This window comes from Pipistrellus kuhlii, unplaced genomic scaffold, assembly GCF_014108245.1.
Source record: "Pipistrellus kuhlii isolate mPipKuh1 unplaced genomic scaffold, mPipKuh1.p scaffold_m20_p_2, whole genome shotgun sequence".
In the NCBI taxonomy this organism is placed as follows: Eukaryota; Metazoa; Chordata; class Mammalia; order Chiroptera; family Vespertilionidae; genus Pipistrellus; species Pipistrellus kuhlii.
The window spans coordinates 60,115,627-60,139,966 of NW_023425515.1; the positions used below are offsets into that span (position 1 = coordinate 60,115,627).

General features: G+C 38.1%; 1 protein-coding gene across 8 annotated transcripts; it reads right to left on the reverse strand.

Moving 5' to 3' along the window:
• Positions 1-542: 542 nt before the first annotated feature.
• On the reverse strand, positions 543-24,248 carry SLC35A5 (solute carrier family 35 member A5). 8 transcript variants are annotated; one of them, XM_036444568.2, is made up of 8 exons: positions 23,976-24,220; positions 22,556-22,704; positions 17,782-17,880; positions 16,112-16,245; positions 11,480-11,547; positions 3,901-4,061; positions 3,281-3,405; positions 543-1,975 (listed from the first exon to the last, which is right to left on the reverse strand). In XM_036444568.2, the coding sequence occupies exons 2-8, from the start codon at positions 22,683-22,685 to the stop codon at positions 1,907-1,909; spliced, it is 786 nt and encodes a 261-aa protein (XP_036300461.1). In that variant the 5' UTR covers positions 22,686-22,704; positions 23,976-24,220; the 3' UTR covers positions 543-1,906. The 8 variants fall into 8 exon arrangements, 7 of the variants coding, with proteins under 7 accessions (XP_036300461.1, XP_036300459.1, XP_036300458.1 ...); XR_004989100.2 differs by having other exon boundaries at positions 1,950-1,975; positions 3,281-3,428; XM_036444566.2 differs by lacking the exon at positions 23,976-24,220 and adding an exon at positions 24,227-24,248 and having other exon boundaries at positions 3,281-4,061.
• Positions 24,249-24,340: the final 92 nt, after the last annotated feature.

A 24,340-nucleotide genomic window follows, 5' to 3' on the forward strand; every position in this document is an offset into this window, starting at 1 on the left:
CTGGCTGAGGCTTGTGCTGCTGGCAGTGGCAGCAGCAGAGGTATGAGGGGGCATCAACTTCCCGATTCACCTCCTGACCCTGAGGGCTCCCGGACTGTGAGAGGGGGCAAGCCAGGCTGAGGGAGAGGTACACCCCTCTAGTGCATGAATTTTCATGCACCGGGCCTCTAGTTGTAAAGAAGAAAATTAAACTCCAGAATTAGTGGAATATTTTATGTAATATATTCTGTAGGTAATACCTTTGCAAATAATATTGTAATTTTATCTGTTCCATACAATGTTTTTGTGTGACTTATTTCCTTAAAGTGAGGTCTTCCTATCCCTTTGTTCTCTTACCTCTAAAGTTATTATAATGTAATCTTCCTGTTCTACAACTCTGATGGGAATGCATATGATAAGGCAAACAGTTTTGCTATTTTTTGAAGTCAAGATCTATTGAAAGAGAAAGTTTTAAGAGTTGTTTGAGTCTCTGCCTCACTTCATTTTTTGAAATTGAAAGTACTCTGCATCGCACCTCACATGACAGAATGGCACGCAAGACATAGGTTTAATAATTATTTTATTTATAAATTTCCACCAACTCTTGCCAGTCATATTATTCTGCACATCACAGATGGTTTATATAATAGTACTATCTACATTCATCTGTATAAAAATTAGGGGAAAGAGATTAATCAAACGCATGAAAATGATACTGTAAGGTTCACATTCAGAGTCCGGCTCTGTAAACACACTGGCCTTTTAACTAAAGTTAACTTTTATCCCATCACCATCCAGCTGCATGACTGTGGGGAAGTCACTTGTTTCTTTCTTTTTTTTTTTTTTTTATCACTACCTCAGAGGTAATTGGCTGCATGCAAAAATGCTGAAAAATAACATGCACTTGAAATGTGAAATATTATTACTATACAGTGCTATATTATTGGCCTTCCTCTTTTTAAAGTAATACACTCATATTTCAGCAAAAATCATTTATCTGCAAAGTGACCCTTTTCAAAGGAACTCTCATGTAGTATGATTCTGGCCAATATCTCTACTCTGAGGAAGCGGATATGATGTATAATTATTTTAACTTCTGATTAATAATAAAATGAAATGACTTCTTCTTAGTTCTTCAAACTATAATAATCTAAGAATAATAAGGTCAATCTGAGGAAAAACACATACACATGGCTTAAGATTTAAAATACAAGTGATCACTGGTGACTAGGAATCAATTTTCTCCAAAATTGAAACTTATTTATGTAGAATATAAAAAGATAATCCCTGAAAACCAAATTCCCTATGAGTTCCTAAAAGTTAAAATTCTGAGATTTTGTTTCTGAAAAACTGCTTCTTTGGTAAAACATTTAGCATAGACTACATTAAACTAAAATCAATGTTGTAGCCAGATGGCAATCTTTCAACAAATTTATTTTAGAAAGAGTCATGTTTCTTTTTAATTGCAAAATGTGTAGCTTCAAGGACCTCAATATTCAAGGGGCAACTGAGGTGATGTTCATAATGATAACAAAAGTGAAGACTTTGGCAATAGAGTAGGACTACATAATTATTAGTATCTGGCAAACTGATCTGTGTTTGTATATTTATCGGGCACAGCTGCTATGATTATTACAAGGTTCTGAAACATTGGACAACAAGGAAAATAATCTGTGAATATATCTTATTGATTTATCAATTTCTAGGCCATTAATGCAGTTTCCAAACTATTACTCTTATGTCAGTTCCTTCTGACCTTTGAGTACTCTAAGACTTGGAAAAAAACTATTTAGGGAGTAGTTAGAGATATGCAAAGAGCATTATACTTCGGAAATATTATTGTTTTATCAAAGTGAAAAGATAAATATTACACATGAAGAAAATGTGAAAACAAGGTTGTGAGACCTGCCACCTATTTGAGTACCAATTAGAAAGTATCTTCATCGGACTCAATGGCATTCTTGGGTTTGGTAAGTCTTTCCAATTCTTCTCCATCCTAAAAAAAAACACACTCATAAAATCAGTGATTAATTAAAACTAGATATGTAGTATTTTTAATGATTACCAAGGAGAAAGCTCACTCAGAAATCACGGATTTTATTTCATATAATATGGTCAAAGAAAGTTAAATAAATACTAAAGTTCTTGGAAAGCTAATTATAGATATATAATAGATAATGAAAAACTGAAATAAAGCTCAGTACTTAAATTTCAGTTAATCTTAGCATAATTGGAGCACCCTCTGCTGGTCTCGAAGGCAAATGACTAAAGATTGGAGAAAGATAAAACTAGGCCTTGTAACCTAAATTGATATTCTTTTCCCTAAAAAGTACAGCAAACAATGTTACCAGATCACTGGAAAAGGACACATGACTTCTGAATCTATATCTGGATGATATCAGGGCATTTGGGACCCGAGATTTTAATTTTTTCATCTGGATAACCTGTTGTATCACCACTTCAGAGGCAATACTGAAGAAAGCGCCACCATGAACTCAAATAAGAGATATTAATTTTTTCATTCTTTGTAAGGAATAAGTATTTCATATTTAGTGTTCATGGAAATTGTAAATTTAAAACAAGATTGATGAGTCTATTTCATCTTTTAATTATAACAAATATTTAACTCCTTACTTGAGTCTCCAAAAGATTATTAATTTGCTAATAACATGACTGACAGACCCTCCTAAAACAATAAGCAACTGGCAAAATAATACTTACTTAGAATAATTGCACAAGTATTTTTCTAGAAATTTTTTTCTCTAATAGGTTCCTTTTGAAAATCCCCGCCCTAGTGAGATAAATAATGTCTGCCTATCTGGTACAGAGTGGTTTATGAAAAACTACAGGGAAAATTAAGGAACCAGCTTTTCTACTTTTATTTAGTAAGACTTACTAATGCTGAACTTTTCTTATGAAGAAGGTTTATTCCCCAAACAATGGTGGAGTGGAAAGAGTAATGGAGGAGGAGTCAGACCTCATGGGTTTAGTACCAGTTCTTTCACTTAGTATCGCATTTAGCCTGCGTTTGCTTCTTCCCTTGTAAAATTAGGGAAACTGTACAAGGTAATCTGTGAGGAACCTTCCAGTTCTGAGACTCTTTAATATTCTAATACAATTAGTACACAAGGTTCCCCTTGCGCTCACATAGAGACCAAAAAATGTTTGTTCAATAATTTTTTTAAAGTCAAGAGATTTGATACATCCTTTGATAAATCAGCACTGATCCTATTTCTATTCTTGTGTTATCATGCTTTGAATTCGGAAGGACAGACAAAAAGCAGTATCTTTACAAACTTACCCCACTGGAGCGCTCCCAAAGATGGCCACTTAGATCTCGGAACCTTTCTTGCCTAGGTCGATAGTCCATATCTTGGGACTTGCTGGCATTATAAATAAATACCGCCAGAAGTGCTGATGGGGCTTCTAAGAAAAACTCCAAAGAGGGCTTGAAGTCAAAGACCAGGACAGACACTGTTGTGATAATGACGGTGGTGACCTGGGCCATCAACACATGGAACATGTTATCCAAAAACTTCAGAATAAAAGCCACTGAGAGGCCCTGGAATGCAGTTATAAAAATAAGGGCTATTGAAAATGCATTGTGGCCATAGAAAAACCCACAGTTCTTAATCTGATCACGGTTACTGCTCTGAAGGCCCAGGGTCAGCCCATTAAAAAGAATGCCAAAGAAATAGAGTTTGCTGTTCTGTATGAAGATGTTTTCAGTGAGCTGCTTCCCCTCCTTCAGTATCTTTTCACTATAGATATTGGCCATTGAAGAAGTAAAACACTGGACTATGATAAGGACATGGCCTAAGCCGAGACGAAAGTGACTGAAAACCCTGACTGTGGCATTCCACTTAGAGTCAGAAAAAGTCCACTCTTTCGCTGTGCAATTTTCTTTTCTGAGACACTCACTTCTGAAAACAAGGCAGGAATTGGATGGGCTGAAAAAGGCGTCGTGGTGAAATCCATGTCCTGCTAGGTTATGCTGCGATGTTTTGGTCCCAGCAGTGAGGGCCACAATACACAAAAATAGAATGAGGAGGGAAGCCCACTGTATCCAGTTTAGATTTCTCCTGTTCAAAGAGGAAAAATAAGATTTTACTACAGGGTTTTTGCCCCCTCCCATATCAACTGTTTCTGCTGAAAACTCAGACACTTGAGTACTTGGTTGAATAAACTGTACTCAGTTTTTGTTAGAATTTCCCACAATTCAAGTTAGTGTCTCTGCTTCTTAAAATTGATTATTTTAATTCATTTTCATAATAAACATCCCTTAAGACCCTTCAATTATTCTGCTTCATTTTAAGTTTCTTTTGAGCCTAGAGGTTTAACTAAGCCTCCTTTTTACCTCCAGACCTATCTTGAATCTTTAGAATAATAACTTTTTAACTTATTATATAATATACTGTAGAAGAGAGTCTAACCTAGTTTTCATGTGATAAAATTTAGATATGTGCAATGTTGCAAATGCTCTATCTAGGTGAATTCTCAGCCTCCCCCCAGCCCTAGAAGACCCTTCAAATTCTGTCAAATTTCAAAGGTATCCACGGTCCAAAAAAAGATGTAAGGAAGCTGGCTCCCAGATCCATGACTTAATCATAAAGCATTTTATAGCAAACCACTGCCTGGTAAGGCAAGGAAAATGTATTTTTAGTATTTAATTTTATGAAGTCTTAACAATGCATTACTTTGCCTAACAACAAACTTGTGATATATTAAAGGCATACAATGTTATTCTGTTTTATGGATGGATTCATTTAGTTTAAAAGACATTTAGTAAGCACTATGTGGCAGGCACCCTGGGAAGATAAAAACTTGATGTCCACCCTTGAGTAATTTATACTTTTAAAAGGTAAAGAGCCATGAAACTAAACGATGACAATATAATGTGTGACTAGTGATACACAGAACACCAGGGGTACATTGAGGAAGGAACATTTGAGTCTATAACAGAATCAGTCAGCTATTGCTTTAAAGAAAAATGACACTTGAGTGGAAAGATAAAAAATAACTAAATTTGCCATGTGAGAAAGGAGTTGGCGTATATCCAGGCAGAGGGATAAGTCTATGCAAAGGCAATAAGAATGTACAATGTTGAATAAAGAAAGAGGAGTAACTGATTCAGGTTGGCCTCTGGGGGGAAGAACATCTTCAAGTTTGAAGATGGATTAGGATTAGTCAGATGAATTAGAGGGAAACCAGAGTGGGGAAACAAGAGAATAACAAAAGCAAAGGCAGAAGTGTAAAGTAACAGGTAGGAACTAGAAGTTAGAATTTTGGAGCATCATTGAGCACTGACCATTGGTTAAGCAATGTCCTTACAGGAAGAAACAATGAATATTCTGAGAAGTTAACTGACTTCGACTTCCTTAAGGTCATACATTTATGAAAGGGCAAGGAGGAGATCTGAGTCATGGTTTGTATGTCTTCCTTCTGGACCAATGTATCTCAGAGTGCTCAAGATATCTATATCTATATCTATATCTATATCTATATCTATATCTGTATCTGTATCTGTATCTGTATCTGTATCTGTATCTATATCTATCCTATATAATAAAAGCCCAATATGCTAGGTGTCCAGTCATCCAATTATCCATTCAACCAAAGTGTAATATGCTAATGATATGCTAAGGCAGCTCAACTGCTTGCTATGACATGCACTGACCACCAAGGGGAAGACAATTGACCAGTAGGTTAGCTTGCTGCTGGGGTCTGGCCAATCGAGACTGAGTGAGATGGACCAGACACACCCTGGAGCCCTCCCACAGTCCCTCCTCAGACCCAATCATGCACTGGTGGGGTCCCTTGGCCTTGCCTGTGCCCTCTTGAATCCAGGACCCCTCAGGGGATGTTGGAGAGCCAGTTTCAGCCCAATGCAGGATCTACCCTCTGGTGGTCAGTGCACTCCCACAGTGGGAGCACCACTCAGCCAGAAGCTGGGCTCATGGCTGGTGAGCAAAGCAGCAGCGGCAGCAGCCTCTCCCATCTCTGTGGCAGCGTTCAGGATGTCTGATTGCTGGCTTAGGCCCACTTGCCGAGAGAGCGAGCCTAAGCCATCAGTCAAATATCCCCTGAGGGCTCCTGGACTGCAAGAGGACACAGGCCAGGCTGAGGATCCTGCACCCCAGTGCACAAATTTCGTGCACTGGGCCTCTGGTGTCTATCTATCTCTATATGTATACACACAGTGTCCATAGATATTGCATTTTGAAAATGAAATGTATTTTAATAAACACTCCCTTTATATTGATAATTATTCAAAATGTGTATATATGAAGATGTGCCTGATTTCACCAATGTTTTCATAGAGCTTCATGCTATAAAACTGCTAAGTACACAGACTAGACTAGCTAGCAGCACATCTGAGCACACGATCATGTCTTCTTGTGTATATACTCTCAAATAACCAGATCAAACACTTAGTGATGAGGCTAATATAGCTCTATGCCATGAGGCCAGAAACTGAACTAGCCACACATATTTCTGAAGATGCAGCTGGTATGCATTAAGCTGTAGAAAGTAAATCAAATGGAAAAAGAAAATACAGGATAAAAAATAGGTGCTCAATTTATTAAAAAAATATTATTACCAAACTGTATATTAAAACAGATGATGTATTGTATAACAAAGCTGATGAAAGAAACTAAGAAGTCAAAGGACATAAATGCATAGCCATAGACACAAACAACAGTGTGGTGGAAGCCAGAGGGAAGGGGTGCCGGGGCTGGGTCGAGTGGGAAAATGAGGATATCTGTAAAGTGTCAACAATAAAAATAAAGTTAAAAAAGAAAAGAAAAATGAGGCAATTATCTATAGTTCCTTTAGAAGTTTTCAATTCTGATAGCTATAGATTTTGCACTAAAACTGACCTTGAGAAAAAAGAATATAAGGAAGCAAAACCACAAACAAGCTAAATAGTACTTACTGCAAATAATTACTCATTCAAGGTAACCTTCATGGGAAGATGAAAATGATTAAGGATTAGGCTGAAAATAGGTTTTCTGCAAATAAAATAACACTTAATAACTTATCCGGTAAAGTCAGCTGAGAATTTGTGCTCTTACTAGTACAAGCGATGACTGATTGTTTAAGAAAAGTTTGCTCTTCAATTTAGTAGATGCACTTTAGTAGAAACTCAACTCATCTCTCCACTGCCCCAGTAAAAGAGATCCAGATTGATGCTCAGTTGAACACTTGCAGCCAGAGGATTGCTCTACTTGAGGGCCTCTGTTCCCAGTGAACTGTTCGCTCACAATCTGTTTCTAAACGCATTTTTTGCCAGGTGACCTCATTATTGTAATGACATATTTTAATGGTTACATAAATGATAAATTATGAGTAAAGAAAAGAACTGCTGTCTTTATGAAAACTAAGTTGATTGCTTTAAGAAAATTAAAGGGAAATCGCAAGGTAAGAAAACTATCTGTGGTAGGTATAGCTGAGCTTATTTTGTAATTAGGTAATAAATAATAAAAATCTAGAAGAATCTACTTTAAAAGTACTTTTAAGAACTTGCTCAACTTTAAACAAACTAAAACCAGAAATAACAAATATAGGTTCAACCAAGAAAGAAGCCAAAGAACGTCAATTACAAACCCTACACATACTCAAAGGAAAGACCATAGCTTTCAACCAAAAGAATGAACATTACATATCTTAAGTTAAATTGTTTAAAGCATGTATTTTTAAAAAAATAATTCCTTACTTTGAGTTACCCCTCAACTAACTGAGGTGAAAGTCAACAATTAAATCAAAATTATGTCAGGGCATTTACTATCATATTTGGTGGTAGTAAACCAAGGCAGAGCATGAAAATAATTAAGTAGAAAGATTTACATAATTGTTTTTACAAAAAGCTATATATAACATGTCTCTTAGTAGCAGCCAGGGGCAGATTTATAATGAGAAATTATAAAAAGATTTATCAAGTAAACGATTTTGGAGAAAGGCTTGTCTACTGAGCTGTATTTTTATTTCTCTGCTGGTTCAGAGAGTAAACTTTACCATGACTTCTAAGACATTCATCATATTTCAAGATGTGTTTTTAAATATTTTTTCCCATAGCTTCTCTTTAAATAAATTAGAGACTCATATACATTCTTTAGGTGAACATAAGTGCTGGTATTAGTTATCTTTTGCCCTCCCTCCCCCAAATTTCAATGTTCATGTGGAAATTATTTACTAAAACCTAAACAAACAAGTTTATACAACTTTGCCAAGCTTTAAGAGCAAATCAGTAAGGCTTTGAGCCTGCCGCCAGTTTCCACTTTGAACCAACGTTTTCTATACTTCAAAGAACCAATCTATCTATTAAATGGGGTTTTTCTTAGAAAAGACAATAAGACATTTGGATAGCAATATTTTTCCTTTTTCCACTTTTGAATTTTTTTTAAATAATTCTTGCATTACTCACCAGACTTATTTTTTCTTACCAGTGTAGCCTTATATTCTGGCTTTCTTTTTTCTTCTTTTTTCCCTGTCCTAACACTGACCAATCAGTAACGATCATGGACTGCTGTTGGGTTGTTAGTGTGAGGGCGTCCTGACCCATTTTCATATTAACTTTTATTAGTATAGATGCCCCACGCAGCCTGCTGTTTGGTCATTACTGTGAAGGCATCTTGACCAATTTTCATATTAGCCTTTTTGGTATAGATCAATGGTCGGCAAATTTATTAGTCAACAGAGCCAAATATCAACAGTACAACGATTGAAATTTCTTTTGAGAGCCGAAAACCGCCTTCTGTACATGGACCATGAAGTTTCAATTGCACTGTATGTGTGCACCTACACATGGTATTTTGTGGAAGAGCCACACTCAAGGGGTCAAAGAGACACATGTGGCTCTCGAGCTACAGTTTGCCAACCACTGGTATAGATAATCTTTATGTTGTACACCTGAAACTAACGTTATATGTCAATTATATGACTTAATAGCCAACTCTTATTTATAACAACATTTCCACATGGACAAAACCCAGGGAGGGTACAGGTACTGTCCCTTAGGATTGTGCACAAGAATTCAGACTCTCAAGCAGGTATGCTAAAGGCACTTGCTCTCTCCAGAGTTATAAAGATAAATGAAGCAGCTAGAAAATAACAAGTTGAAACACAAGTTTGAGCTGTGTGATTTGGGTGTCACTTTATATCCCCAGAGCATATTTTTTCAATAAAATGAGGATGTGATCTAAGAGGTGATGCTTACAGAATCCAGCTGTTAATATTTCATGATTATATACACAAAAGGGCAAAGCTGTTAGATTTCTAAACTAGAACCTTATGGTTACTTTTATAAATTGTCTCTGGAAGGAAAAGGTTCACAGAAAAAGAACAGTGCATCCTGCATGTAGACAGGTAACAGACTAGATCGCAGGAGTCATTTTTACACAACTTTGGTGAGTCAGCAAAGACCTATTTTCAAAGAATTCATCTCTGCTCCAATTTCCTTTCTCTGAGTTGTTTCAAAAAGATGAAAAATGAACACTCAGTAGTCTTAGTGAGATAATCTTAGGGGTGCAGCTACTTCCTCTGATCGCAACAGTAACACAGTTTAATGAGATGTGAAAATGTAATAGAAAATGACACAGAGGGAAAGGTGGGTCCAGGAATATAAAGTCATTTGAATAACAGCAACTTTGCAATGATACAGAGCTTTGTGTCAAAGGCAAAGACCATTTTTGTCTCTTGCTCTGGAATTGGCTGCCAGCAGTTCTAACAATCCTCTGACCTCAGTCAAGGCTGCGAGAGGACATGGCCTGAACATCACTTGGAAAAATAAAATTAACTCAACCATCCTCTGCTTTTTCCTTACTCAAATAACTGCTTCAAAATCACTTCTTAGCCCAATTTCAAAAGCACATTTTTAAGTTCAAAAATAAAATCCTGAGTTATGCTGGAGGCTTCTTTTAAAATAATGTCAAAGGACTGCCAGTGTCCACAGACAACAGACATATCATGGGTGATTTTACTGTCTGATCAGGGAGAAACCAAATGTCCCTTCATTGAATTAATTAATTAGTGAAGAACAAACTATGTGAGCATGGTCAAGTTCTTGGGCCACAGATATGGGTCAGATTCTATCACAAAGCGTTCCAAAGAATTGAAAGGAGTTGTAACAGAATTTGACCAATATTCCTTTTTAAACTCTTTTGATGGTACCAAAATATTATATATGTATAGAGTTATAATTATAATGTTATACTTAATAATATTGTTGGATATAAACCAGCAGCTGAAAAAATTTTGCTTTACATAAAAATTCATTGCAATGAGATCTGATTTTTTACTCCCAGGCCCTATTGGTTTGTCTCTTACAATTTAGATGAGGACAAACCATGTAATAAGTTTCAGCTAACATGATGGCAGTTGACCACCACGAGCCTTCTGGAAATCTGAACAAACTAAAGTTGGAATAACTACCACCTTCGTTTCAAAGCCTCTTGCCGGTCCTCTGAATTACTTTTCCTTCTCTGCATTCCTTGTGACCTTTCTTTTTTCCTGCAATTGCCCTGTGTATGGTATGTATGTGTTTATTGTAAGGTTCACAACTCCTTTCTGGTAATGGGGAGTAATAAATGCCTTGAAATCCTTGTTTCTTTCTTTAGATTGCATCTTCTTTCCTTTCCAACTCATGTGCTCAACACAGCATTAATCTAGTGACTCAGACCATATGGTAAAGTTTTTATCTTTCCACTGAGCCAATCCTATCATGCATCTTCCTCCATGAAACATCTCAGGAATTATTTGTTGAAACTCTGGCACTTAAAATACTCATAACCTCATCAATTATCTTTCTTTCTTTCTTTCTTTCTTTCTTTCTTTCTTTCTTTTTTTTGAGATGCTAGGAAAAAAACATTTGAAACATGGAATCACAGAGGATTCAGACAGGCTAGCAGTGGAGCTGTTTTCTAGGTGGGTTAAGCAACTTGCCAACACACAGAGCCAATACTATATAATAAAAGCCTACTATGCAAATTGTTCGACCAGGAGTTGGACCACTTGCTGATGTGTGCTGACCACAAGGGGGTGGCGCAGAACATGGCAGCGCTGGCAGTGGGCGGCAGTGGAGGTGCTGCCATCCCTGATGAGAGCGGGACCGCAGTGGGATGGAGGAGGAGGTAAGCAGACGGCACCAGGCCAAGGCGGGTGCGAGTGGGGGCTGATTGGCCCACAGAGGGTGACCAACAGTGGGGAAGTGGGGGAGGTGGCCCTACTGATTGCCCTGTAGGCAGGATGGTGGAACAGGTGAGGGGACAGTGCCAGGCCATGACTGGGTGCAGGGTGGGGCTGCCTGGGATGTGAGTTGGGGCCCGATCCCCACAGGCCACCACGAGGTCCCCACCTGTGCATGAATTCATGCACCAGGCCTCTAGTTAAGAATAAAATCCTGGCCTTGGGAACTGGAGGGTTCAGTGCTCTGGGTATATCACCTGAAACAAGGCGGTGCCATTTTAAAATACCACATATGCTTTCACAACAAGTTACTTACTTCAATACTATCCTGAATAAAAGAGCCGTTGTTATAATGCTAAAATTCGAGAAGATAACAGCCATGGCCTAGAAAGAAAGAAGAGATATAGAGTTACAATCCAAATAAGTACTAACCTCAGAAATCTCCCAGCTCGGTGGCTCACCTGACAAGAAAAGCTTTTTGGTCAAAAACTAGAGGGGTTATTAGGGCAGCTATTTCACTACAGGATTAAATTCCATTTTTATTGCTTGTTAAATTTATGCAGATATGATCAAATTATTGTACAGGCTTTCAAATGTGTTGAAATTCAGAAAATGCCTGTGTAAATAATCTGTATGTGCAAATTTAGAAATACTTATAAATTCTAAAGGTTTGGGTCTGAAATAACAGTTACCATGCTTCTAAAGCATACTTTTTAAAGTTCTCAGAGTGCTTTATAGACTTTTAATACTGTTTCTATGGATAGAGAAAAGACAGAATCTGTTAGGCCCATTTACACATTAAGATAATTGGGATTCAGATTTTTAAGCATCATACCTGTTGTAGGAACTGAATCCATTTTCCTGGTTGAACTACAATGACCCAATACCAATGATTTACTACCAAACTCATATCTAACGGTCCTTTGGATTTATTCACATTGTTTTAAAAACTTAAAAATGTGTTAGCAAATTTCATAAAGGTCTCTTTTTTTAAATTCAACCACATTTCTCATGAGACTATTAATCTGAACATGTATACATTTTGGCCAAGAAAGTATGAAATTTCATCACTGCCCCTTATAATTGGATCTAACAATATTAATAATTTTATAAAACAAATCCTACTGATTTAGTTCACCCTGACTTCCTCCTTGCTATCACTTTAAAATGATTAAACTCCGGAGTATCAATAATCTTTTATAACCGGCTAATATGAAGGTGAATTAAAGAAATAAGAGTAAATCCAATAACAATTAACAAAAATTCCAAGAACATAACATTGTTGTTCTATTGAATTTTTACGGGACTATTTTGTTTTCTAGGTGTCCTTCTCTGTAGACAAACAGTTGTGAACCCCTAGTTAAGAGGAGATGAAGAAACTGGCTGGTAAAAGTGGGGAAGTGGTGGCTCTGATCAGTCACAATAACAGCAGTGCAAATGCACTAACCAAGCATCCTGGCTGGCCTGATGAATTCTGAAACTCTTCCTTTGCAATAGCACAGAATAAACAAATCTCAAGAACTCTTTGCTCCCAAACTTCCATTCATCTCTATTTAATTCTTCCCAATTAGACTTGGGCACAGCAATGCACAGAATATGCCATGTGATTTATTTTGTAATATTTGTGGTTTTACACAATCAGGAAGGAAGAGCAAAGATGTAACTTGGAAGAAAAAAACAGGAAATTATAATCTTACTTTGGTACTAGGGATGCAGAGAATGGATATGAATTTAAGAACCTAATCTATTGGAGACAAATAAAATACAACAAATATATACTTATTGAATGTGAATAATTATGTCTTTGGGTACAGGAATTCTCAGATCTGAGAAAGTGGAAGCAAGAATTCAGGAGAGGACACAGTTTTGATGAAATAGACACTTAGTAATAATAACAATATGGATCACAGAGCTGAAAAGAACTTCAGGTGATTACTCAGCACAGGTGGTGTGATAACATTATTCTCTTTTACAGATGGGCAACTGACTCTTAGAGCAATTGGGGCTTGCCTAGTTACACAGCTTCTAAATTGTGCAAAAGAATCAAACTCCTATTTTCTACCACTGTGTTCTATTGATCCCTCTTTTTCATCACACTCATAAACTAATTTGGCTATATTTAAGAGACTTCACATAGAAGACTAGAACCAATAAAAATACTATTTATGATAGAAATCCCCAAATTTATTCTTTACAACTTGTAATATTAGGTCTAGTAATAATTAATGTCGTTTTCTAATACTTTTTAAAATCGAATTTATTTAAACAATACAATAAAATTTAATCAACAATATATAATAGTTGCCGTTGTTTTCTACTACTTGTGCCCAACGCTCAGGAAGCATTTTAATCCCTTTGTTGTAAAATTCTTGTGATTTTGATGCAAAAAATTCGGTCAATGCATTTTTGAGGCATTCTTCATTATTAAATTTTTTTCCAAGAAGAAAGTTTTGCAAAGAACGAAACAAATGGTAATCGGAAGGGGCAATATCAGGAGAATATGCAGGTTGAGGGAGAACTTCCCATTCCAACTGGCGCAGTTTTTCAGCAGTGATTCTTGCAGTATGCGGTCGTGCGTTATCCTGGTGAAGAATTACGCCCTTCCGATTAATCAGCATGGGTTCTTTTTCTCTTAAAGCTTGGGCTAACCTTTCCAATTGGGCACTATACACTGCACTTGTAATGGTTTGGTTAGATGGTAAAAGTTCATAATGAAGAATTCCTTTAAAATTCCACCAAACACACAACATCACTTTTTTCGCATGCAAGTCAGGTTTTGGCGTGGGCTGCAGAGCCTCATTTTTGTCCAACCATTGAGGCCGCCTTTTCAAATTAACATACAGCACCCATTTTTCATCTCCGGTAACAATTTGCTCTAAAAACGGCAAACGGTTTTGACGAGAGAGGAGCGAACTGCAAATTGTGACTCTTTGATTATGGTTGTTGTCAGTCAACTCATGAGGAACCCATTTTCCAAACTTTTGGACTTTGCCAAGTGCACGCAATTGATTGGAAATTGTTTTTTGTGAACAATTTAAAGTTGTCACAAGCTCTTGTTGGGTAATTTGAGGATTTTGCACCAAAAGAGCTTGAAGAGCTTCTTGATCAAAATTGGACACATGGCCTCGACTATTTCCCTTGCGAAATTTCCCTCATGAAATTTCTCAAACCAACGCTGGCATTTTCTGGTGCTAACTTCATCTTGACCAAGAGCACTACAGATGTTTTTTGCAGCCTCACTTGCTTTTCTTCCTAATTGGAACTCGTAAAGCATGCAATGCCGAATATGCTCTTCATCCTCCATCTTCTTAGCCCTAGTTTTGCAACAAAAACCAAACCAAACACAAACTTTTTCAAGCAAAACTTGTTAATTGCACTTCACACGTTCTGTAGATACTTCTGTGTTTGAAGGTTATGTCAATACAAGTCAATGCCAAGCAAGATTTTAAACGAATGTTTAAAAACGACATTATTTATTACTAGACCCGATACATTTTGGCAACAATGGCAACAGAAATCTTAATTTTATAAAACATTAGGAGAACACAGACACATGACCTAAACTGAGTAATAGGGAAGAGCAGGAGACCAAATTTTAAGTTTGATTATCAATGGTTCTCTAAATTGGCCTGGAGAATGCTGATAGTGATAAGAAATATTCCTAATATTATCAGTTATAGTGTTTTAAGAGTCAAAAGGATACAATCTCTACTCTTAAAGTACTTGTTGGTTAAAAGAGAGGACTAACAAAAATAAAATCATACCTAAAGTATATCTATATATCTATATAAAAGCCAATGTGACCATTATGACTGAATGGACAGTCGCTATGATGTGCACTGACCACCAGGGGGCAAACGTTCAACACAGGAGCTGCCCCTTGGTGGTCAGTGCACTGCCACAGCCAACCTTCCAGGGACCCTCCCCTGGCCGGTTCCTCCCTGTGGCTAAGGCTCTGGGCACCAGAGAATCTGAGTCCAGGAAGCCTGTAGGAGGAGAGTGACCCTGATGCTGATTGTGACAGAGTGGCAGCTCGGAGGGGGCAGAAGGGGCAAGGCAGCAACCTAACTGCAAAGACAAAGTATTGCACCACTGCCATCTTACCTCTGCCACCGCATGTGTAGGTGCTCACCCTTCTGCCTTGTCAGCCACTTCTAGCTCTGCCCTGTGCCTTTTCAAGCTTCCAGATGCCGACTGGCTAGCACTCCTATGGCAGTATGCCACCATTGGCTGAAGTCAGCTACCTATCAAGCTTGGGGGCGAAGCCTCGAGGAAAGATGTGGCTGAGGTAGGATAGATGGCCTGTCTGTCTGTCAGCAACTCCACCTCAGGGAGAGTGAGGCTGTCTGAGAGTGGGCAGCAAAGCAGAGCTGTAATTCCATTTCAGAGCATAGCTGGTGTTCAGGCTGTTTTGGGGCACTCTGTCTGTGACCTTTGCTTCTGCTACCTCAACACATTTTCACAACCAGATGGGGGCCTGCCGGCCAAACTCCCATGGTCCCTCCTCCCTCCCAGTGCACCAATTCATGCACTGGGCCTCTAGTATAAACTACATTAATGCAGGTGTAAGAAAGAGCAGAGTACTAAATGTATACTTTTCTAAGTGAAGTCTCTGTGGAGGACCTGGATGCTGAGATTAATTTTAGAGGATGGCTCAGAAAACAGGCAGATTGGTTAAGGTTACACAGAGAGATGAATCTATATTCACTGGCCAGGGAGCAACTATGGACTAGTCATCACAGTTTAATATAGTAAACTTTAACAAGTGATAGAATCTGGCAAACAGATTGGTAAGTCAAATATTCAGATGATTCTGTTCAAACCTCTGGAAAGCTAGGGAGGGCAATGAGAAACGAATAATGCCATGGGAAATGATTTTTAAAAATTAACCCTGAAAGACATTTTTCTGTGTTTTCCCAATGCTATTTTCTTTATCATGTTTACTTACAGGTTGAAGATAGGAAAGGACATAGAAGACAATCAAATTATCCAGGAAATAAAGAAAGGCTGGAATGGACCACTTCATGAAATTAAAAAACTCCTTCCAGGAAGCACATTTCAAGTTTCTACTCTGATGACTTTCTAAAGAAAGAAATAGACCAATAAATAAATGATGTTGAGGAGAATGTCCATATTTTTATAGACAGTAAATTGTATTTGCTTTATAACAAAATTCTTTAAAAGAGGCTTTATGAAATTGCTTTCATAAATGACTATTATCCTTACGAAATCAAAGACAATACAGAATTTCATTGCATGCTTTCTGTACCCCACCACTGTGTATCATCACTGACAATTAATAACACTTTAGGATTATTGATTGTCCTAATTTCCTTTAACTTGAAATATAAGTATCAGTAAGGCAACTGAGGATACTCTTGTGTTTCTCATAGTACTCTGAGAGCATAAAACTAAGAGATCAACAAATTGAAAGAAATAAAATCAAGCTTTCAGGTTTGTATGCTGGTATTCCTCACCCTATTACCTCTTTACCTGAGTGGGGGATCAGGAAAGGGAGTTTTTAGGTGAAAAATTATATTTAGGGTAGTAGAAAAATTAACTTTTACTAATCCTAGTATGAATTATTGTCCCACTTCTAGATTTTCAAAAACTTTGGACGGTACTGTAACAGAAAGAATATAAAATAAAATTTAAATTTAAGTCCTGTAAATAATGGATTTCATGAGGTTAAGAGATATCTTCCACTAACTGGAAACTGCAGACTGAAATCCTTGAGTGTGACAAATCATCTTCTTGTACAAGTCCTTTAATAAATTCAATTTACCTCATATGGGAAGGCAGATCAAAGTAATAAAGAGAGCAAAGGCTAGTGAAGAATAAATGCATGTGAAGAATAAATACATATTAAAGAGCCACAAAAGGCTAGATACTTCTGATTTGTATAAGAATTGATTTCCTTATTTGATAGTTGATGAAACTGGAGTTCAGAAAAGTTAAAATAATCTGTCCTAAATACAGTGTCCCTGACTCCAATGCATGATACTACCTTTGCTGATGGAAAAGGGGATGTCTTTGCAATGTGTCACATACTAAGTCAGACGAGAGTAATTTTAAAAATCCTGAAATTTGAATAATAACTAACTCACTATATGACCCACTATAAGAACAAGCTACAAGGGAAAGCAACGGACAGGATACTAGAAAACATGGATGGAGCCCTGGCTCTGCCCTCCTATCCCTAACTGCATAAGACTTTTCTCTGAGCTGAAGTCAGTTTGGCTCAGTGGTAGAGCGTCAGTCTACAGACTAAAAGGTCCCAGGTTCGATTCCGGTCAAGGGCATGTACCTTGGTTGCGGGCACATCCCCAGTAGGGCGTGTGCAAGAGGCAGCTGGTTTCTCTCTCATCAACGTTTCTAGCTCTCTATCTCTCTCCCTTTCTCTGTTAAAAATCAAAATATATTAAAAAAAAAAAAAAAGATTTTTCTCTGAGCCCATTTCTTCACCTGAATAACAGATAATCAAAATTATATTTATATTTTAGCATCCACATATATAAATTTAATGGGTTAAATGAAATAAAATGTTCCTGCCTGCCACTTATAAAAATTTTTGATCTATGATTTTTAACACATATATAGTATTGCATCAAGACTCACCTTTCTTTATAACCCAGAATGACACAAGCATACAGAAAACCAGCTTCACTAGTTCTGAGCACACATTCACAGTAGTTGGAAGATAATCATATTTGTTTTCTGAAATATAACAGAAATGTTTAATTATCAATTTTGTTTTATACAATGCTTATATACAGATAATAATTTAGAGGTGTTTTTTAAAAGCTGAATTGTAATGCTGGTTATATTAAACTTCATCCAATTAGTTTTGCTCTTTTTTTTTTAAAATATGTATTTATTTACTTCAGAGAGGAAGGGAGAGGGAGAGAGACATAGAAACATCAGTGATGAGAGAGAACCATTGATCGGCTGCCTCTTGCATGTCCCCCACTGGAGATCAAACCTACATCTCTGGCATGTGCCCTTGGCTGGAACCGAACCCGAAACCCCTCAGTCCACAGGCCAACATTCTATCCACTGAGCCAAACTGGCTAGGGTTGTTTCTTAATTCACTGACTATTTTTATCTATCCCTACCCTGTTCAGCATTTGAATATGATAAATATGCCTCTTATGTTTCCATCTAAGTTGTTGATAAATATGTTGAGGTTAGGGCTATGGGCAATAAAGCTTTGTGGCATGGCATTAGAGACTGCCTTCTAAAACTGGCCATTGATTAATACTTTGGGGCTTTACTCCTCAAACAGTTATGACTTTACCTGGCTAAATTATTACTCAGCTCATGGTGTCAAAAGTGTTCCTCTCTGTTTCATAAAATGGCACACCAAGATAATATTTGTTTGGCACTCTGGAACAAATGGTACATTGGGGTAAAAGAAGGAACCTATTTGAGGCAAGAGGCAACTGTTCCAGGGCTCTGGCTACTCTAGGGCTGGGAGAAAATGCTCTGACACACTCAAGAACCCACTGATGAGTTAGGAAGCTATGTCCTAATTTATAAGTCAATCTAATTAGGAAATGACGTTTGGTTAGCATGCCTTGGTCTTAGCTGTTACCACTCTTTTCCAAATGCTTACAGACAACTTGCTCTATAATTTTGCCAAGGACAAACATAAACATTATTAGGTTCTCTTTTGAGGAATGGATTTTGCCTGCTTTTGAAAACATTTCCTTGTTTCCCTTGGTCATCATATTAAAAACACAAACTGGCCAAGTACAGAGGAAAAGCACCAACTTGACATTCTCTCCAGAACACCCTTCTTCCTTTTCACTGTGGTTTCCCCTGACCTTTTCAACCTAAGCATAACTCATTTCTTATTCATTTCTGATCCTGTACCACTACCTACAAACCTCTATTAACAGTCCTTACCACATTGTATTGTTGTTATTTTTTTTTATTTCTTACCTTTAGAATGTAATCTGCTCATAAGGAAGGGACCATGATAGTCATCTTCATATACCTGGCAGTTCATGGTGTTTTGCACTTAGTGGACACTTAATAAATGTTACATAAATTTAGTTATTTGCATGTTAAACTTTCCATCATTTGAAGTTAAAAGATATCCTCTTCCCTTTTCTGAGCTCAAAGCTAGACTGAAATCAAACTCTTTTTTCCTCCAATACTTTGCATTGATCTCTCTCATGATACACACCAGCAAACATGTACAAACAAGAAGGGGGTTAGGTGGAGGTTTCAGAACACAACTCTTAAACTTATTCTTCAATTCATTCTTGTTCTTATTTTCTTACCAAAGGCCTGGCAGCATGAAAATTCATGCACTGGAGGGGGGTGTCCCTCAGCCAGCCTGGCCCTCACAGTCTGGGAGCCCTCAGGGGCAGGAGGCAACCCAGAGATCAGGGAAAGGCAACACCCCCATCACACTTCTGCTGCTGCCACTGCTGGCATTGCAAGCCTCAGCCAGCCCTGGTTACCTGTGCCAGGGTAGCAGGAGGGCTGAGGGGGCTGGGGGACTCTGGAGACAGGCATGCAGAGTGGCCGGTCCTGCCTGCTACCCCAATGGGCCTGCTGGGCCTTCTTTCATTCCACACCACCCACTGGTGATCAGGGCATGTCAGAGCAAGCAATCAAACTCACAGTCTCCCAGTCAAACTCCCAAGAGGACACTTTGCATGGTAGCCTTTTACATATACTATATATATATATAAAAGTACACACACACACACACACACACACACACACACACAAACACACACTCACACTCAGTGGCTAGACTATTATGAACCCTGAACGCATAATAATCTGGCCACTCAGTGTATATCCTATATAATAAAAGTCTAATATGCAAATTGTCCCCTAGACCAAGAATTCAACTAGCAAGCAGGCCAGCCAACCGCCCATGTGCCCTCCCCTGGCCAGGGTGGCCAGACCCCACCCATGTAAGAATTCATGCACCGGGTCTCTAATATACATATATATATATATATGTGTGTGTGTGTGTGTATATATATATATATATATATATATATGTGTGTGTGTGTGTGTGTGTGTGTGTGTATTTGTGTGTGTGTGTGTGTATATATATATATGTGTGTGTGTATATATATATATATATATATATACACACAATATATATATATATACATATATATGTTTTTTTTTACACCCACACACTGAGTGGCCAGATTATTATGCGTTCAGAGATCATAATAATCTTGCCACTCAGTATATATATTACTAATTCCAAAGGGCATGTTTTAATCCTTATCTTAGTATGATGTTGCAATTCCCTGTCTTCAAACTTGTTTTTCTTTCCTTTTTATGACTCATGTGCATTTATTTCTCATTAACAATTCCTTCTTAACATCCTTCTGAATATCTACAGGATGGTTAAATGTTGGCATTTCTTGGAGTTCTGTCCTTGGCTCTGTTTTCTCATCTTGCATGTTACCCTGAATGAGCCCTTTGCTTCTAGGGTTTAAATGTCAATTTAATATTAGTGTCTCCAAATCTGTACTCTGGAACATTTAATTATATGCATATGCATATCAATAACTACCTTGTATTTAATTCATTAATTTACATTTCCTTCACATGTGTGATGTGCTAGATTCTGCAGGATATTGCAATGAGCAAGTATACATCTACTGGCCTTATGGAAGGTACAAAGCTAAAACTCTGTAATCTCTCTGAACTCTACCCAACCTATTCTTCCTCCTAATAGTCTTCATCTCAGCTGAGAATATCACTAATCCACTTAGCACTTCCAAGAGAAAACTTGGAGCTATCCAGTATTTCATCTCCTTTAGTCTTCACATTCAATATATTCTTCAAGTCCTGTCTTGTCTATGTTTAAAATATTTCTTGAATCTATCTTCTCTTTTCTGTTTCTACTTCAAGGCCTTGGCTAGTCTCCATCACCTGTAGTTCGATTTTCAATAACCACCTAACTACACTTCCAGTCTCTTCCCCTTTTGTCCATATTCCATCCAGTTACCATAATAGTCTTTTTCATTTTCCCCTTCAGTTTATAATACTCCAAGTACTCCTAATTCCCCAGACTCTAAGGTCTAGAGAATAAAGTCCCAGATCCTTAGCCTGGCATATTAAGTCCTTAACTATCTGATCATTGCTTCTCCCTATGGCAAAGTATTCCTTTCCTCTCTCCTCTAAGCCCTTAAACTTTTTGTTCAGTAATTTTGAACTACAATACATGTTTCTCACAATCAATCCTACTTTTATATGATTCTGTTCATTTTACAGGCTGTTTTGAATACTCCTGACCACCTTGTATTCTTGTGGATCAACTGTCACCTTATCAAGGAAGCATCTCTTTATCCCTTTGCACTCCACATCATTGTCTCCCAGACAGAATATACCACTTCTTACTCTAAACAACTTCATCTTTGGTATAGAACTGCATTTATTGTAATGTATTTTCATAATGTATTTACATTTATGTCTCTCCTAATAAACTAACTATTCATGAGAACTAGGTCTGTCTTATGCACTTTGTTCTTCACCACCCTATTGCCTGTGTCCATGGGCTATGCCAGTGGTTGGTAAACTGCGGCTTGCGAGCCACATGCGGCTCTTTGGCCCCTTGAGTGTGGCTCTTCCACAAAATACCACAGCCTGGGCGAGTCTATTTTGAAGAAGTGGCATTAGAAGAAGTTTAAGTTTTAAAAATGTGGCTCTCAAAATTAATTTCAATCGTTGTACTGTTGATATTTGGCTCTGTTGACTAATGAGTTTGCCAACCACTGGGCTCTGTAAACAAGTACATAAGTTCTCTGCACTTTGAACCCTACCTATACTTAGCCTAGGGCCTGGCAGATAAATGCCAACTGAAATAGAGACTCAAGACATAACAGACTTCTCAAGAAGACCATTAAAAGTCATGGTTTCATAAACTTATGTGTCCTCAGTAAGTTGGGAAAGGTTCTCAATATAGTTTTGTGGAATTAAAGTAAGTTTAAACACAAATTATTACATTAAAAAATAGATTTCTTGAAACATATTTATCAGAGCTAATTATCTGTATTGTTACATTGATGCAGTAACTAAGATGGTACATCAAAAATGCCAAGTGACCAAACAAATATATCCTCATATTGCTACAGGCCCAGATGTACTGGTTGATTAAAGCAATGTTATTGTATGTTCTGTAAGGGTTGGATCCTGTACTTAACTGACACAAACTTCACTAAGCATAAAAAATGTTTCTTGCTAAAAAAATAAAGGTTAAAAAATCAACTTAAACACTCTTCATCATTCACATGAAGCAGCATACTTGAAAGGGTATTATCCCCATTTTACCCACAAGAAAACAAAAAACAGAAGAATGCGTATTATGGAACAGTGTAAGTGTCCCATATTACAAATCTTAACTTACCTTCATTGGCTGAATATTTTACCAGTAGGATGCGACTTGAGCTTAAAGCAATAAATATGGCCCCTAGAAAGAATGTATACATTGTTGACAAGGAGCTTAACTTGGGATGACCACAGCACTTGCTTTCCATTTCACTGTTTTCTAATTGCCTTTAAAAGAAGAATAAATTCATGAGCAATCCAACTGGCAGATTAAGGATAATGCAAATACCATTGAAGAGTGACAAACAGAAAATAAATTTTCATGGGTAACCCTGCTGGCTATGGCTATTATCAAAAGAAGAAAGTTGAAGTGTACAAGAGAAACTATGGAGAAAGCAAATGAAAACAATAAAAATTTGATAGAGGGGAACTCTAGAGACAGAAAACGCAAGAACCACATTAGATGTGCTGCCAAAGGCAGCAAGCGAGTAACTGACACTTGAAGACTACAGAATTCTACAGAAAAGCAATTCTTTAACTTTCATTTTTATTAGTAACTTTGCTCTAGAAGAGGAGAATTTCAGATTTATATTTCTCCCCTCTGTTGCAGCTCTTCCTTAGGAGGAAAAAGAGCTTTCTTGGAAAGATTTCATTACACTACTGTGACTTATATATTGAACTCATTATGGAAGTAAGAAGAAACTTAAGAAATCAATGCCACTCTGGCCCTCCTTTTTTTTAAGGGCAGAAATAGAATACTGGGGATTAGCTACAATTATAAGAAATATTAATCATGCTGTTAACCGAGATGGTTCTGCTCTTAGAGAAACACAGTCTAGCCTGGCTGAGAGTGGTGCTCCCTGGGACATGGGAGCGAACATGGGAATGCAGTTCATCCTCCTTTTCTAAGATCTGCCTATCATTCTGGAAAGACTGACAACCTCTTGGCTGAAACAATCTAGTCCCCAAGGCACCTGTCGTTTGCAACCCCCAGCCCTACTGCCTGCAGTGTGTAACCACAATACCTTGCCCACTTTCCCATGCCTGTTACTTCTTACTTTCCCACCTAATCTTTGCCCTGCTGCCCAATATAAGCAGCTGGCTTATGTGGAGGGACGAAGCAAATTTTTGTGGAAGACCTGCTACTCTCCCATACTGCCAGCATTATTAGAAACAAAAACAAAAACAAAAAAACCACACCCTCAAAAAACACACAACGCTCATCTATGATTCAATCCTATCTCTGCTTAAGGACGGGCAGAATGGACCCCTTGGTTATCTGGTTCCACTTTCATATGTTGACACTAAACGCCAGGCCAGGTACTTGGACAAAGCCTCCCCGTGTAGGGGTAGCGCACTGGGGGATTGGGGATCTATGGGTTTGAAACGCCATCAGTGACAGCTCGACTGGGCAAAGTACGGAGGCCAGACAGACAGACACCTCTCCCACTACAGGACAGCAGATTTTCCTGCAGGGCTCGGAAGACTTCTCGCCACACCTGCGCAGTAGGGATCTCTCCGGCCGCGCCCACCCCTCGTCCGCACGCGCACTGCTTGGCCTGTCACCTCAGTTCCTCCCTCGAAGAGCTTCCAGGGGAAGAGCTCACATCCTAAAGCTGACCCAGCTCAGCAGCAGCAGCAGCAGCAGCTTTTAGGATCCATATGCAGGGAACCTAAGGGAGGGAAAGAAAGGCGAAAAAGCCTCCGCCCCAGAACCTCCTATTACGAAACAAAAAGCACAATAAAGGACCCGACGGGGAGATAGAGAGCGCGCGCGAGGACCTGGCGCCCATTGCGCAGGCGCGCTCCATGTTACGCTTCCGGAGGGCGGGGGGACGCGACCCGGTTCCGCCTGAGCGCCGCC

Excerpts from the sequence above, each read along its gene's own strand:
- SLC35A5 (XM_036444566.2), bottom strand. The coding sequence starts at position 22,685 with ATGGAAAGCAAGTGCTGTGGTCATCCCAAGTTAAGCTCCTTGTCAACA. Across the intron at positions 11,548-16,111 it reads TCCTTTCCTATCTTCAACCT|GCCATGGCTGTTATCTTCTC; the intron begins GTAAGTAAACAT and ends CTTTCTTTCTAG. Across the intron at positions 4,062-11,479 it reads TTATTCAGGATAGTATTGAA|GAGAAATCTAAACTGGATAC; the intron begins GTAAGTAACTTG and ends CTCTTTGAACAG.